Source organism: Zalophus californianus, chromosome 2 (assembly GCF_009762305.2).
Source record: "Zalophus californianus isolate mZalCal1 chromosome 2, mZalCal1.pri.v2, whole genome shotgun sequence".
NCBI classification, from domain to species: domain Eukaryota; kingdom Metazoa; phylum Chordata; class Mammalia; order Carnivora; family Otariidae; genus Zalophus; species Zalophus californianus.
In genome coordinates, this window is record NC_045596.1 from 342,643 (window position 1) to 359,596 (window position 16,954).

General features: G+C 46.4%; 1 protein-coding gene across 2 annotated transcripts in view; it reads left to right on the forward strand.

The window, feature by feature from the left end:
* The window catches only part of TMEM175 (transmembrane protein 175), a 26,043-nt gene continuing 9,089 nt past the window's right edge, over window positions 1-16,954 (forward strand). Inside the window, exons 1-4 of one of the 2 annotated variants that reach the window (XM_027597740.2) lie at window positions 118-254; window positions 12,938-13,098; window positions 13,365-13,403; window positions 15,364-15,458. In XM_027597740.2, coding sequence (XP_027453541.2) covers window positions 12,946-13,098; window positions 13,365-13,403; window positions 15,364-15,458 — 287 coding nt within the window. In that variant the 5' untranslated portion in view covers window positions 118-254; window positions 12,938-12,945. Of the gene's footprint in view, window positions 255-12,937; window positions 13,099-13,364; window positions 13,404-15,363; window positions 15,459-16,954 lie in introns of both variants that reach the window. The other variant, XM_027597739.2, reaches the window with a different exon arrangement.

Consider the following 16,954-nt stretch of genomic DNA (forward strand, 5'->3'; position numbering starts at 1 on the left):
GTGACGAGCTTCCGGCCGCCGCGCTTCGGGCGCCTGGCGGACCCGAACGCGGACGCGCGGGCGAGTGGTGTGGCCCCGGGCCTAGCGTCTGACCGTTCCCCGGGCGGCCGTGTCTGCGGAGGCTCCTTTTCAGCGTGCTCGGGCTTACGGTGGCGTCGGCCCCCGGCCGGGAGCGGCTCGCTGGACCGCAGCTCTTGGGAAACGCGCCGTTGGGCCGCCCAGCCGGCGACGTTCCCCGCGGCTTGTGGAGTAAGGTCGGTAGCAGCGGGCACGCTCCTCGCCGGTTCGGTTGGGGGGGGGGGCCCGCTTGAAGGGTCTTTTCTAAAAACACGAGTCGGTTGCTACCAAAAGCCTGAAAACTTGAAGAAACCCTGTCTGCAGCTTCTGTAGAGAAGTCGGGTCTGGCAGCCCTGGACCCAGGATCGCGCGTGTCGCCGGTCTCCCGCGGCCGCCCCTCGAGGCCAGACCGTCCGCCCGCCCGGCCCGCCGGCGTCGTCGGCCGGCGTCGGGCAGGCGGCCCCCTCGGTGCTCCTTCCCAGACCGGAGGCCGGACCTGGGGGTTCCAGGCGGCGCCGCAGCCCTGCCGGGGTGTCGGGTTATTGCAGACCTCTTTCTAGACGGACGCGCGTCGTCACCCTTGGAGTAGCGGCGGCTTCGCGCGCGCCGTGCGTGCCGGTGACGGACCTCGGGGCTACCTCGGAGAAGAGGGCACGGCCGCTCCCCCCGCCCCGCCGCCTCCTTCGGGGACAAGGGAGCGCGCTCCACAGTCCCAGGCCTTGGCCGTCGTCGGCAGGCGATGCCGCTGGAACCCCCACGTCGTGGCGTCTCCCGGCGGCGCACGTCGGGTGCCCCAAGGGTAGGCGCCCGGACAGAGCGCAAGCCGCAGAGCGGGCTTTGATGGCCTCAGAGGTCGGTGGCCGCCGGCCGTCCTAGGAGCTGAGGAGAGCGGAAAGCAGAGTTAGGAAGGCGCTAGGACGTTCGGAGAGGAGACCAGCGACGGGAGCGGCAGCAGCCAGGGACACAGGGAGGAAGCCGAGGGAGCCGTGTGGCCCAGGGCCGAGGAAGGTGTTCCCGGGGCAAGAAGCTGTCTAAGAGGGACGTGGGAGAGAAGGACGAGACGGGCCTCGGGTTCAGCAGCAGTGAGGTTCTCGCGCGACCTTGCGACAGCAGCTTCATTGCAGCGGTGGGCTGGAAGGAGAGGAAAGGGGTGGAGGGCTGGAGCTGGCTCGGGGTTGGGCTGTGAAGAAGGGAGCGTGGGAGCCGAGGACGGCGGGGGGTTGAGGTGCTTTACGATGGGAGATTTCTGAGCGGCTTGAAGCTGATGGGCGGGAGCTAGTGGGGCGAGAAAGTTCGCCCGCACGGGAGAGAGAGGAGTAACGAATGAAGCCCTCTGGAAGAGCCGGGAGTGACATGCGGAGCGTCAGGAGAGCGACGATCGCTTTGGGGATAAGACACGCGCTTTTCGTAGCAGAGGGAGGGAGGGAAGATGGCTTGTAGTTGCAGGTGAGCTTATGTGTTCACTGGAGTGAAAGCGAAGGAACTCTCGGGTGGCTTCTGTCTTCACCGTGAATGAGGGAAACAAAACATCTACTGAAAACAAGAAGGGAGATAAGAAAGCTGAGGCTTAAGCAATGTGGGAAAGATATGTAGTAGCTGGTGTGGAAAACCTCGTGCATAACTCCCGAGAAAGCATGCTGGAGTTTCAGGATTCCTTTGAATTTGGAATTTATTCTCGTATGATCTAGGATCAGGTAGAGTTTTAAGTAGCGTACTTACTTTGGAGACCAGAGTTTACGCAGACTTTTTATTTCATAAGTATTTATGGAGCACCTTCATATCCTGGCACCGCACGGACCGTGTTAACTCAGTCTGTATCTCCACGCTTCTCTCCTGAACTCTTAGACCTTCGCTGTTAGATATCTCATGTTGTGTATACATGTTTACAACTGAATTTATGGTCTTCCTCTGCAAGCCTCTGTAGATTTCACGGCAAAGAATACTGCCAGAAATTAAGACGGTCATTTCGTAAGATTGAAGCAGTACATTCATCAAAAAGTTGTAACAATTTTAAACAGTTTTGCACCTAATAATAAAGCTTTAAAATACATGAAGCAAAACCAAAAATTTTTTTAATCAAAACCCAATTGTAAGTTGGTGTTGTAGATTGTAGTTGGAGGTTTCAGTACCCTTTTCACAATATATGATAGAACAAATACTGAGAAAATCACCAAGAATATAGCTGAATGATACCGTCAGCCAGCTTGACCTAATGGACATTTATGGAACACTTTACACAATACCAGCAAAGTACACATTTTCAAGTGTATTTACCATTTACCAAGATGGATCATATTCTGGGCTACAAAACAAAGATGTTCTCTGACCTCAATGTGATTAAGTTAGAAAATCAGTAATAGATATCTGGAAAATCTAAATATTTGGAAACTGAATGACTCACTTCTAAATTACCCATGGGTCAAAGGAGAAATCAGAAGGAAAATTAGAATTTTGAAGTGAGAAAATAAACATGTGACATTTTAAAATTTGTGGAATGTAGCCAAAACCATACTAGAAGATCTCAAACCAATAATTTCAGCCATTCATCTTAAGAAACAAAAACAAGAGCAAATGAAACCCAAAGTGAGTTCAAAAAGGGAAGTAGTGTCAGAATGGGAACCAATGAAATAAAACAAAAACAGAGAAAAATCAGTGACAACAAAAGCTGATTCTTTGAGAAGATCAATAAAATAGAGAAATCCCTGACCGTATTGAACCGGAAAAAAAAAAAAAAAGACAAATTAACAATATCATGAATAAGAGTAATGATGTCGGTGCTAAAGGGATAATCAGAACATGAACACCTTTATGCCAACAAATTCAGCAGTTTAGACTAAAGGAACAAATTCCTTGGAAGCCACTACCATGGCTCGCTCGCTCACTCAAGAAAAAAAATAGATAACTTGAATAGCTTCATATCTATTAAAGCATTGAATTTACAGTTAAAAACTAGAAATATTACTAATTCTGCATAAACTTAAAATTGAAGAAAGGACGTATTAACTAGCCCAGCCCATTCTGTAAGGACAGCATTATTATGACACTGAAATTTGACAAAGACATTACAAGAAAAGAAAAAGATTAATATCTCTTGTGGACCTAGATACAAAAATTCTTTTAAAACATTTTTTTAGCAAGTTGAATCCAACACTGCGAAGCATAGTACAACATGACCAAGTGAGGTTTGTCCCAGGAATGCAAAGTTAGCTTAGCATTTGAAGATTGATCAATGTAATTTACACTATTAACAGAGTGAAAAAGAAAACCAAATGGATCATCTTACTAGACACAGAAAAAAACATGAGAAAACCCAACATCTATTCCTAATTAAAAAAAAAAAAAAACTGCCAGCAAACCAGGAATGAAATGAAACTTCACCAGCATATTAAGGGCATTTGTGGTGCTCCTGAGTGGCTCAGTTGGTTGAGCATCTGACTCTTGATTTCAGTTCAGGTCATGATGTCAGGGTCATGAGGTTGGGCCACATCTGGCTCTGCACTGAGCATGGAGCCTGCTTGAGATTCTCTCCCTCTCCCTTTGCCCCTCCCCTCCATGTGTATGTGCATTTTCTCTCTCTCTCTCTCCCTCTCAAATAAAATAGGGCGTTTATGAAAAGCCTATAGCTGACATACAGAATAACAAAAGACTGGATCAGTAACAAGCCAAAGTTGTCAGGTCTTACCACTCCTGTTCATCATTGTATAAGAAATTCTAGCCAGTGTAATGAGGCAAGTAAAAAAAAAAAAAAGCTTCCAGTTTGAAAATAAGAAGATGACATAATGGTTGAGGACATAATGAAGATGACATAATCTTATGAAGATGACATAATTGTTTATATTACTTTCCCAGTCTTGGTACTGTTGACATTTGGGGCCAGGTAATTCCTTGTTGAAGTGAAGGGGTGGCATTGTCTAGTACGTTGTTGGACATTTAGCAGCACCCTTACCTCTGTCCCTTAGATACCATTAACATATGTCACTTGCCACAACCAGAAGTGTCTCCAGACCTTGCCAAATGTCCCTCGAGGGACATTAGCACCCTCAGTTGACACGGCTCTATGTAAAAAAAAACAAATGGGATCTACAGAAAGAGCTACTAGGACTAGTAAGTGAATTTAGCAAAATTGCAGGGTACGAGATCAATATGCAAAAGATAAGTCCCATTATTTCTGGATAACCAGCAAGATAGTGGAAGTTGAAATGAGGGGAAACTGCCATTTACAACAGCATCAAAAAATATTAAATGCTTGGGATAAATTTGGAAAAAGATGTGCAAGATTTAGACACTGAAAACTAAAAAACATGGCTGGGAGAAATTAAAGACCTTAATAAACGGAGAGAGAACACACCATATTCATAAATTGGGAGATTGGGTCAGAGTGATTCTTCTCAAACTGATCTATAGATTCAGTGCAATTCCTGGCAAAACCCCAGCAGCCTTTTTGTAAAAATTGACACACTGATTAATTTGGAACTGCAGAGGAGGTAGAATACTCCAAACAAGTTTGAACAAGGACAAGTTATATGCTTACATTGTATAACTTCCGGGCTCATTATAAAGCCACAGTAATCAAGGTTAGTATGGTGCTGATTGAAGGTACATAAGTAAATCAGTGCATCAGGATAGTCAGAAATTGGCTTACAAGTACACATAAGGTCAGTTGTTTTTTGACAAAGGAATAAAAGTAATTGAAGAAAAGAGTCTTTTCAAAAAATGTTGCTGGAAAAATTGGATATCCATATGTTTAAAAATGTTAATCGATATCTTGCATTATATACAAAAATTAACTCAAAGCATAAATCTAAATGTGAGATCTGAAACCATAAAACTTATTTTAAAAAAGTGAGGTATTTTGGTATGACACTAAAGCACATCAGTGAAAGAAACAGTTAACCTGGATTTAATCAAAATTAAAAACTTCAAAATATATTGTTGAAGATATTCAATAGGTGAACAGACAAACTGTGGTATATCTATAAAATGGATTATTATTCAGCAGTGAAAAGAAATGAGCTGTCAAGCCATGGAAAGACATGGAAGAGCCTTAAATGCATATTGCTAAGTGAAAGTCAGAAAAGGCCACATACTGTATGATTCCAGTTACATGACATTCTGGAAAAAGAGAAACTATGGGGACAGTCAAAAGATGAATGGTTGCCAGGGGTTTCTGGGGGAGGGAGGGATAAAAAGGGGGAGCACAGGATTTTTAAGGCAGTTAAACTTCTGGATGATAGTGTAATGGTGGATACAAGTCATATCTTTGTCAAAACCTGTAGAACGCTAATGTGAACTATGGACTTTTAGTTGGTGATAGATCAGTACGGCTCATCAGTTGCACCAGCTGTATCACACTAATGTGATGTTAATAATGGGAAACTGGAGGGGCCCCTTGTATCACACTAATGTGACCTTAATAATGGGAAACTGGAGGGGCGCCTGGGCGGCTCAGTCGGTTGAGCATCTGCCTTCGGCTCAGGTCATGGTCCCGGGGTCCTGGGATCGAGCCCCGCGTCGGGCTCCCTGCTCCACAGGAAACCTGCTTCTCCCTCTCCCACTCCCCCTGCTTGTGTTCCCTCTCTGGCTGTGTCTCTGTCAAATAAATAAATAAAATCCTAAAAAAAGGAAACTGGAGGGGGAGTGGTGAAAAGATACATGGGAAGTCTACTTTCTGCTCAGTTTCTCTGCAACCCTAAAACTGCTCAAAAAAATAACCCATGAGGGGTGCCTGCGTGGCTCAGTCAGTAGAGCCTGCAATTCTTGATCTCAGGGTTGTGAGTTCAAGCCCCACATTGGTTGTGGGGGGCTACTAAAAATACATAAATTTATTTTAAAATGGCCTATGAATTTAAAATACATATATATAAGTATATGCAAATGTGTATGTGTGAATATACTGTCAGGAGAATGAAAAGACAGCCCAGAATAGAGAAAGTATTACAACCACATAATGGACTTGTATCCAAAATATATGTTTTACTTGTGTGTGTATGTGTGTGTGTGTGTGTATCTACACAGAACACACACATATAGAGGATATATAAAGAAAAGTGCATCATCTCTGCATAATCTTCCAGTAATTTACAAACTCCTGAACAGGCAGGCACACAAGGTTCTTTGATTTAGTCCCCGCTTACTTTAGGGGCACCTCCTAGTTTGAACCTTGTGCTCTAGCCTCGTCGCACTCCTTGCACTTCGCTGCACACCAAGCAGGCACACACACAGCCACTCCCTTTTTGTCTGTTTCTCACAGCATTCTTTGAGGATTAGGAGACATTACAAATGAAGTACTTGGGACGGTGCTCGGCACATAGTTACTGCTTGACAATGTCACCTATTCTTGCTGTCGTCTTGTCGTAAATATTTCCAGACTCAGCTCTGGCACGTCCCGTTCTTAGAGCTTTCCCAGACTCAGTTCCCCTACGCGCCCTAATGTGTGTCGGCTAAGATTATCCTCTTCACGTTTGCCTCTAATGCCGAGCACAGTGCGTAATGCCCTGCGGGGTCATAAGCTTTCAGTTACCTCCCCTCTTTTATATGAAATTTCAGCTTTTCCTTATTCCCATCAGGATTTTGAAATTCTTTAGTCTCTTTAAACAAAAAAAATTATCCCTCAACTCCATGTTCCTCTACTTAGTCTTGTATTTACTTCATTACTCAGTCTTGTATTTTTTTAATTACCATGAGTCTTAAAAACATGATGAAAGTAACATGTAACTAACATGTTTTGAACCTATATGCTGGGTACTGGTTTTTGGTTTTTTTTAACCCTGGTAAAATACACAATAAAATTTACCATCTTAACCAGCTTTAAATGTGCAGTTCAGTGACATTAAGTACATTCACACTTTTGTGCAGCCATCACCACCATCCATCCACAGAGCTCTTCATCTTGCCAAACGGAAGCTCTATTCCTATTAAACAGTAACTCTTCCTCCTGCCCCACCTGGCCCCTGGCAACCACCATTCTGCTTTGTGAATCTGACTACTCTAGAGACCTTGCATAAGTGGGATCATACAGTATTTATGCTTTTGTGACTGGCTTATTTCACTTAGCTAGCATAATGTCCTCAAGACTCATCCGTATTGTAACGTGAGAATTTCTTTTCATTTTTAAGGCTGAACGATATGTTGTATGTATGTATGTACCACATTTTGTTTAGGTATTCATCCATAGATAGACACTTAGGTTGCTTCCACCTTTTGGTCATTGCAAATAATATTGCTATGAACACTGGTGTACAAATATATCTTCAAGTCTCTGCTTTTAATTCTTTTGAATATATACTTAGAAGTGGAATTATTGGATCCCATGGTAATTCTGTGTTAATTTTTGGAGGAACCATACCGTTTTCCATAGCAGCTGCACCATTTTACATTCCTACCAAAAGCGTGCAAGGGTTCCAATTTCTCCACAACCTCCCAACACTTGTTATTTTTCATTATTTTTATTATAGCCATCCTGGAGGATGGTTACCTCTTGACTTTGATATACTTTTCTCTAATGTAACCTAATGATGTTGTCCACCTTTTTATGTGCTTGTTGGCTAATAATATATCTGCTTTGAAGAAATGTATATTCACATCCTTTGGCTATTTTTTGAATTGTGTTGTTTTTTTTCTACTGTTGAACTGTAAGGGTTCTTTACATATTTTGGATACTAAACTTTTCTCAGATATATGATATGCAAATATTTTCTCCCATTCTGTGATCATCTTTTCAATTTTGTAATAGTGTCCTTTGAGGCAGAAAATTCAAATTTTGATGAACCCCAATTTCTATTTTTGTTGGTGCTTTTGATGTCATATTTAAGAGTCCTTTGCCAAATGCAAGGCCATGAAGATTTTCTCCCAGTGTTTTAGCTCTTACATTTAGGTCTTTGACCTATTTTTAATTAATTTTTGTATGTGGTATGAGGTAGGATCCAAATTCATTCTTTTACATGTGGATATCCAGTTGTCTCAGCACCATTTGTGGAAAAGACTGTTCTTTCCCCATCGAGTGGTTTTGGCAGCCTTAGCAAAAACTAGTTGACCATAAAAGTAGTGGTTTATTTCTGAACTCTTAAGTTCTCCTCTATTGATCTGTATACCCTATGCTGCACTATCTTGGTTACCATAGCTTTGAAGTAAGTTTTAAAATTGAGAAGTGAGAGTCGTCCAACTTTATTCTTCTTCTTCAAGATTGTTTTGGGTGTTCCATAAATAGTCAAAGGTTCCTTAAATTTCCATGTGAATTTTGGGGTCAGCTTGTTAATTCTGATTAGAAGGCAGTTGGGATTTTGGTAGGGTTGGCATTCAGTCTGTACATCAATTTGGGAAGTATTGCCATTTTAACAACATTAAGTCTTCCAGTCCATGGATATCTTTCCATTTACTTAAGTCTTTAATAATCCCTTTCAACAATGTTTTGCACTTCCTTTGCTAATTTGTTACTATTTTTGATGCTACTATAAGTGTAATTGTTTTCATAAGTTTTTTTCTCAGATTGGTTTTTTTGCTAGTGTATACAAATGCAGTTGATTTTTATATATTGATCTTGCTTCCTGCAACCTTACTGAACTCATTTATTAGATGTAATAGTTTTCTTGTGTTGATTCCTTAGGATTGTCTTTGTGTAAAATCACATCCCCTGCAAATAGAGATAGTTTTACTTCTTCCTTTCCAGTATATATGCCTTATATTTCATTTTCTTGCCTAAGTGCCTTGGCTAGAACCTTGACAGTATAGTGTTAAATAGTGTTGTCCCTGATCTGGGGCAGGGGTGGGGAGGTTGTTCACCATTGAGTATGATTTTGGTATGAGGTTTTTGTAGATGCCATCTATCAGATTGACAGAATTGACTTCCATTCCTAATTTGTTGACTGTTTTTATCATGAAGAGGTATTGGATTTTGTCAGATGCTTTTTCTGCATCTGTTGAGATGATTGTGTAGTTTTTGTCTTTTGGTCCTTTGATGTGGTGTATTACAGTCACTAATTTTTTATTTTAAACCAACCTTGCATTCTTGGAATAAATCCCACTTGGTCATGATGTATAGTCCTTTTTATACATTGGTGGATTCCATTTGTTAACATTTTGTCGAGGATTTTTGTGTCTATATTCAGTATTCACTGATTATTTAAAAACAATATTTAAGAAAATTTAAACATAAAAAAATCTAAAAAACAATATAACAGATATATGTTTCCGAATTTAGCCAGTGCCTAAAAATCACATGTAACTTTTTGTCTTATTTTTTTGGCATGAATTTTTTCACCCTCCTTGCTCACCCCCCCTTCTACTCCCTCCTCTCTCTTATCCCCTCTCTCCTGAGAAGTAAAGTGTTAAGAGTTCAGTGCTGGCCATGATGGAGTAAGCCGCCTACAGGCTTTCTCTCCTGCTGATGACAGGTAAAAACTCGGGATAAAATATTAAAAACAATGCAAAGCCAATAGATTGGGAAGGGTATTCGAAACTTGGAGCAGTGACCACATAACTATGAGTTTTCCACTTTTTAACATCTTTTTCCCATTTGACCTTTGACCATGGGCCAGCTATCCACTATGGGGCTGTGCTGTGAGAATTGCTGCACATACAGCAAAAACTCTGAGAAACCCCTTTCTGCCTAGAGGAACTGTGGAAAGGGGCCCCTGTAAGCAGAAGCATGTGAGGGAAAGGCAAAAGAACTAGAATACTCAGAACAGTTTTGGGAAAAAAGAAGAACAGAGTTGGAGGGCTCACTCTATCAGATATCAAGACTTACTATGAAGCTGTAGTCAAGACTGATATTGGCAGAGGGATAGGTACATAATAATCAACTGGACAGAATAGACGCTCCCAAGGTAGACCTACACAGATGTGGCCATTAACTTTTGACCAAAGTGCAAAGGCAGTTCAGTGGAGAAAAGATAGTCTTTTCAACAAGTGGTATTGGAATAATCAAACATCCACCTGCAAAAAAGGGAAGCTCAAATATACCTTGCACGTTATATTAAAAATTATATAATAGTAATAAATAATTTATAAAAATTATAAAATCCATAAAAATCTATCGTACACTGAAAGTAAAACCAAAAATTTAGAACTTGTGGAAGAAAACAGGAAATCTTTGTCATCTTGAGTTAAGCAAAGCATGGTTAGATATGACACCGAAAGAATGATCCATGAAAGAAAAGTGAGGGGCGCCTGGGTGGCTCAGTCAGTGAAGCGTCTGCCTTCAGCTCAGGTCATGATGTCAGGGTCCTGGGATCGAGTGCCATGTCAGCCTTCTTGCTTAGCAGGGCGTCTGCTTCTCCCTCTGCTGTTCCCCTGCTTGTGCTCTTTCTTTCTCTCTGACAAATAAATAAATAAAATCTTTAAAAAAAAAAAAAAAGAAAAGTTGAGCTAGACTGCATCAAAATTTAAAACTTCTGTGCTCCTACAATGGTAAGAGAATGAAAGACAATTCACAGATTGCAAGCAAGCATTTGTAAATTACATACCTGACAAAGGACTTTTAACCAGAATATATAAAGAACTCTCAAAACTCAACAATACAAATAACTCCCTCAAAAATAAAAGATTCTAACAGACACTTTGCCACAAAAGGTGCACAGATAAAAGGCACATGAAAATACCCGATTATCAGTAGGGAAATGCCACACAAGATACACTACACATCTATTAGCACAGCTAAAATTAAAAGTTAACTTTTTAAAAAATCCTACCAAACTTAATTGCTGGGGAGTATGAGGAGCAATTGCAATTTTCACACACTGCCAGTAGGAGTACAAAATGGCACAGCTCCTTGGATGAGTACTTTGGCAGTTTCTTATAAAGTGAAACATGCATTTACCCAGCAGGTGCATTCTGAGGTATTTACCCAAGAGAAATAAAAACATGTTTACACAAATACTTGTGTGCAAATAGTTATAGTGGCTTTATTTATAATCACCCAAAACTAGAAACAACCCACGTTTTCCAGCTAGTGAATGGATGAACAAAGGGGTCCACCCATATAGTAGAATTAACTACACAGCAGTAAAAAATATATTATTGATACTCCCAAAACATGGGTGAATCTCAGGCACATCATGCTGATTGAAAGAAGCCAGACTCGGAAGGTTCCATGGGGTATGAGTCCATTTATGGGACAGTCTGGAAAGGGCAAACTGATGGTAACAGAAAACATGAATGGTGTCCAGGATTTGGGGTGGAGGAAGGCTTGACCACCGAGGGCGTGCTGGGGGACAGAACTGCATTGTGACTTTTGTCATGGTTACACACCTGTGTGCATTTGTCAAATACAGGCCTGTACACCAGAAGGGGCGATCTTTATGTAAGCTTTAGGAAGTGAACAAAGTGAGAAATAAATTCTAGAAACATCAGAAAGCTAAAGCCCCATTCTCACCCCAGCTCCCACCCCTCCTTGCCGAGGTCATGGCAGTGCTGTCATGAAATTGGTGAGTGCCAGCCTTGCTTGCTCCCCTGTTCTTACCGTGCATGTTTGTATAATCACGCTGTGTTCTAAACGTTTATATAAATGGTACAAGAGTACGTGTATTGTTTTTGCAGCATGATTTATTTCTCTCAATATTGTGTTTCTGAGTTTGATACATGCCTAGATCTATTTCATTTATCTTCACTTCCTGTCTCCGTCGCTCGGCCGCCATCACAAAACCCCGCGGACTGGGCCTTCAACGACAGACCGTTGTTTCTCACGGTTCTGGAGGCTGAAGTCTGACATCGAGGTGGCGGCCTGCAGACGGCCACCTTCTCGCGGTGTCCTCGCCAGGAGGCCAGCGACCTCTCCCCTCTCCTCCTCTTCTGTGAGGACACGGATCCCACCTCGGGGATCCCTCACCTCACCCCCGCCTGAGGGCCCCCCTCCTGATGCCATCCCGCGGGGTGTAAGGGCTTCCACGGAGGAGTTTGGGGGACGCATTCAGTTCTTAGCACATTTAAACAACTCATTTAGTGTTTAATAATAGAGCGTTTTTGACATTTATTAAAATAAACTACACCAGTGCCTGTCCTGTGCGTCTCTGTTCCCTTGTCCACACGCCTGAGGCTACACCCAGAAATGGAGTTCCCACCTTGTACAAGGGATGTGCACACCACACTTCACTAAAAATTTTTGTCTTCATATGAGTGTAGCGTCCTTTACATTCCCACGACCTCATCACTCTTGACAGGCTTTTGTAGACCTTAGTGGTACCTCATTGTTTTCACTTACATTTCCCTAGTTGCTAATGAAGCTGAATATCTTACATGCTTGTTCTCAGTTTGTTTTTCTTGTCCAGAAATTGCCAGTAAGCCTCTCCTTTATCTATTTCTGGAGGCGGGGCTCATTTTTGTTTTGTCTTGTCCTTGCGACGGGCTGGCACTCTGTTTTAGTCCAAGCCTCTGGGACTTGGTCCTATAGAACATCCCACATTAGGCTACAGCCGTACCACCCTGAACACGCCCAGTTTCGTCTGGTCTCGGAAGCCAAGCACAGTCGGGCCTAGTTAGTACTTGGATGCAAGAATATCCCACATTTAGGATGAAAGTGTCTAACAGTGCAGTGGTCTGGTGTTGGGGTCATGAGTTTCAGGCTGGTGACACAGCGTGTAGAGTGCCTACCATGTGTCTATGTGCCTTCTCTCGTTTCTCCCATTTCTAGAGGGGAGGCAGGCACTGAGCGTGGTGGCTCCTAGATGACGGTGCTCAGCAGTGAAGTGGTGCTCTTCCTGCAGGCTGGAAATACAGGGGCCTCCTGGGAGAGGACTGGTGGCAGAGTGGGTCCTTGCAACCACCACCCAGCCCCCGTCGGGAAGGGCATCCTGCTCTCGGGCACCAGCCCACCCTGTGTCGCAGCAGAAGGCAGCAGGGGTAGGCCCCGGTGGCACTCTGGCCTGCTCAGACCTGTGCTTCTTCCCAGGCCCCACCATGTCCGAGCCCCAGAGCCCAGAACCGGCCCTCATTATACAGGGAGACTCCCCCACGGGCACGAGGGATGAGGACGCTGCCGACGGGATCCAGCACTCACACCGCATGCTCAGCTTCAGTGACGCACTCCTGTCCATCATCGCCACTGTGATGGTCCGTGTGGGGCCCCACCCAGAGCCCCTCTCACAGCAGGACCCCTGGCCACCCCCTCTTAAGACGGTCTTCTGGTAGAGCTTGGCCCAGTGCAGACCCTGCCCCGTCTCAGCAGTGTCCTGGGGTCTCCCGGCCACTCAGGCAGCTGGGTGGGTGGGGGGAGCAGTCCAGCACTGGCCCAAGTTCCTGACACCATGGCATCCAAGGAGTGGTCTGTGCATGGCCCAAGAAATGTCCCTTGGTTCTTTTTGTGTCTTTGCTCATAGATCCTGCCTGTGACCCACACGGAGATCTCCCCAGAACAGGTACTTGGGGACCACAGTCTGCAGCATCCAGGGTGAGGGTGAGGGTGCAGGAGACTCAGTCCATAAGCTCAATTCTAGGCTCCACCCAAGATGTGCCTGGCTGGGAGGGCTGGGGCGAGGTCGTCTTCTGCTCCCTTGGCCACCCTGGTTGGCCCCAATCCTGGCCTGCAAATAGGGTCAGTGCCCTCAAAGTGAGCCTTAAGGGTGGGCTGAGAATAGAAAGTGCAGTAGCCCATCTGGTTGTGGGCCTGGAAACCTGTTCCTTGCTCCCCCGGAGTGTCTGTCACGGTAGTTGGTGACTACTGGGCCAGGGGCCTCCTCAGTGCACAGGGGCACATGGGTTTTATCATAGAAGTGAGTGGGAAACGGTTTTCTAAAGCAGAGTTTCCATTTGTATTAAGAGAATACTTCTGTTTTATAAGTTAAGTGGTGACACACAGCACCTCAAAAGCTGGACACGATTTCAGAAAACTCTTGAAAGTCCCCGGGCATGCCTGTGTGAGCGTGCCTCGCTCAGCCCCTCAGTGTGAACGGGGGCGTGGTTGGGGCACAGAGGAGTGAGGGTAGGAGGTGCTGGGGCTGCCGGGCCCGCCAGCTGCCGTCTGGGCTCCAGGCCCAGCCTAGCACGCTTAGCCTGGATGCTGTTGGGAATCACAGGAGCTGCTTAGACTTTGTCTTTTGCATCTCTGGAAGAGTGACTGGTACCTCTGGTAGGGTTTTGAAGAGAATTAAGTAGAAATGCAGGTCTAGCCTGGTAGCAGCAGCGGCCAGGTGGAGGGCCTGGTGCCACTCTGCTCCCTAGCTGCCCTCTTCAAAGGCGACCTGCTGCCCACTGGGGCCCTGGTGCTCACCTAGCTGTGCTTGCCCCAGAACCTTCTCTGGGGAGGGCCTGGGCCTGGGCCGGGTCAGAGACCTCAATGCCACCAATTTCAGAATGGGGTGTGGATGAGGGGCGCCTGGGGCTCAGTCGGTTGGACGTCTGACTCTTGGTTTTGGCTCAGGTCCTGACTCACGGATGGTGAGATCAAGCCCCGCGTCGGGCTCTGCGCCCAGTGGGGGAGTCTGCTAGAGATTCTCTCCCTCTGCCCTTCCCATCCTGCGCGTGCTCGCTCTCTAAAAAAGTAAAATCTTTAAAAAAAAAAGAGAGAGATTGGGGTGTGGATGTGTGACGAGATGCCAGGTGGCACAGGAAGGTGTATGCAGTAAACCTCACTTCCCTGCAGTTGGGGTCATCTTTTTGGAGAGCAGTACTTGTCGCTGTGAAATCTCTGTGTGTGTTAGCTGGTTCGTGGAGAAGCTCTGAGCCAGAAAGTTGTGCGGCGGTCTGGGGGCGCCCACAGAGAGGACAGTGCTGGCAGGTGTCAGCTAGCAGGCACTCCTCCCGACTTGAAGGGAAAGACCAGTCAAGGCCAAGAAAACCTAGCAATTCAGACACTCTGAGTCCTCAGTGAAGTACTGGGATATTGGGTGAGACGCCCAGTTGCAGGTAAAGAACCAGAGAAAAGAGTAGAGTGATTAGTTTTCCACTTGGAGTTTTTGCTGATAAAGTCCAAGCTTTGTGTCCAGCTCATTTCCATTTTCCCCATCATGCTTGCAGGTCACTTCCCACCTGGGGCAGGTGCCTCCACGACCTCCCCAGGCTTTATAGCTATGTCAGATTGGGATACCTGGCAGCTCGGTTGGCTCTCTGCTCTGGACAAAGAGTCTCTGCCTCAAGAGCTGTCATTTCAGGGGGAAGCTCCACACGGGATCCCCCAATAGGCACCTGTGGGATGTGGGGCATGGGTGGTGTGGAGCAAGGGGAGGGGGCTGGGAGGCTACCCCGAAGAGGGGCCTCTTCTCAGCAGGGAGGGGCTGGGGTAGAGGCCGATCCAAGGACCCTTCACAGGCCCTGCATGGGGCCGCCCTCTGGCTGCCGCAAAGTCAAGTCTCTGATGCTGACGCTCTTCTGTTCTGCCAGTTTGACAAAAGTATACAGAAACTTCTAGCAACCAGAATTGCTGTTTATCTGATGACGTTTCTCATCGTGACTGTGGCCTGGGCAGCACACACAAGGTACGGGGTCAGGCTGGGGGCTTTTTCCAGACCGAGATCCACTTCTTTGTGGCTCCCTGGATGTGTGTGCCCCGTGGCTACAGGCCTCCGCTTGCTTGCCTCCACATGACACAGCGTCTCCCGCTCCCACGGGCACACACGCTGGGCCTCGACCGAGCACGGGGCAGGGCAAGGGCAGGACTGCAAGCAGACTGCCCTATGCGTCCCCGTGGCGCTGCACCATGCATGCACACTCCCTCTGCCCGGTCCCGGGACTCCAGCGAGGAGGAAGAGGCTGTGCCATGCACACTCCCAAGCGAGAGCCTTCTTTTCGGGAGGAAAGGTTCCTGGGGATCTGCCAGGGCTGCAGGGGACCCCTGACCCCCAGGTGGGGCAGGAGGGCTCTCAGGAAGAGCTTTGGGGTGGGATGTGGGCACGGATGCCCTCCATTATCGGTCTGCCCTTGCAGAGGAAACACTTCTGGTTGGGGAGTGCCGGGCGAACAGGGAGACTTGGAGCCCTTCAGACGTGGGCGCTCGCGTTGACAGTGTCTTAACATTTTACGTTACAGACTTGTTTTCAGCAAGTTGACCGTTTCTGGCGGGGACAGGCGGCCCTTCGTAAGGGCTTAGGGAAGGGCATTTCCCTTCCACCTCGATTATCCACGGAGCGTGAGAAGCTACAACCACCCTCTGTCTGGTTTTGCTGGCGGCCGTGCAGGCAGCCGATGTGGCTAAGCTCCTGTCGCTCCGGCAGCATGCACAGGGCCACACAGAGCCTCACGTGTGCGCTGGGTCATCGATGGCCACCCTTGGCCACAGTGCCCAGAGCGGCACAGATCCGCCCGGGGCCCTCACAGCTGTGCGCGTCCCCCCAGGCTCCATGGGTCGCCAGTGGGGCTGCCGTCCCGAGGGGATGCAGCCCTGAGTATTGGCCCCCTTGGGCCCCTTTAGGCCCCTGGCTGGATGCAGTCACCCCAGGTAGGGGCTACTGAGGCCCACTGAGCCCTGCCCGGGGAAGGTCTTGTCCTCAGAGGGTCAGAGCCCTGCGGGGTCTCCACGGAGGAGCTGGGCGAGTTCCTCAGTTGCTTGTGGTCCCTGGCCCTGTGTTTAGTTTTCTGTCACTCCTTCCTGCCTCCATATCAAACCATCTCTCTGTTCAGTGGGGTGTTTCAACAGCAGGTTTAGTGAATGGCATCCCTGGAAGGACTTGCTTTTTTTTTTTTTTTTTTTTTTAAGATTTTATGTATTTATTTGTCAGAGAGAGAGGGCACAAGTAGAGGGAATGGCAGGCAGAGGGAGAAGCACACTCCCTGCTGAGCAGGGAGCCCAACGCGGGACTCGATCCCAGCACCCTGGGACCGTGCCCTGAGCCAAAGGCAGATGCTTAACAACTAAGCCACCCCAGTGTCCAGGACTTCCTTTTTTAAAAGTGGCCTTTGGACACGAGACCTGAAGAACAAGTTCCCTGGAGGTTTGAACTCCTCCTTCTCAGGTTTCCAGTCTCCCAGAGAACTT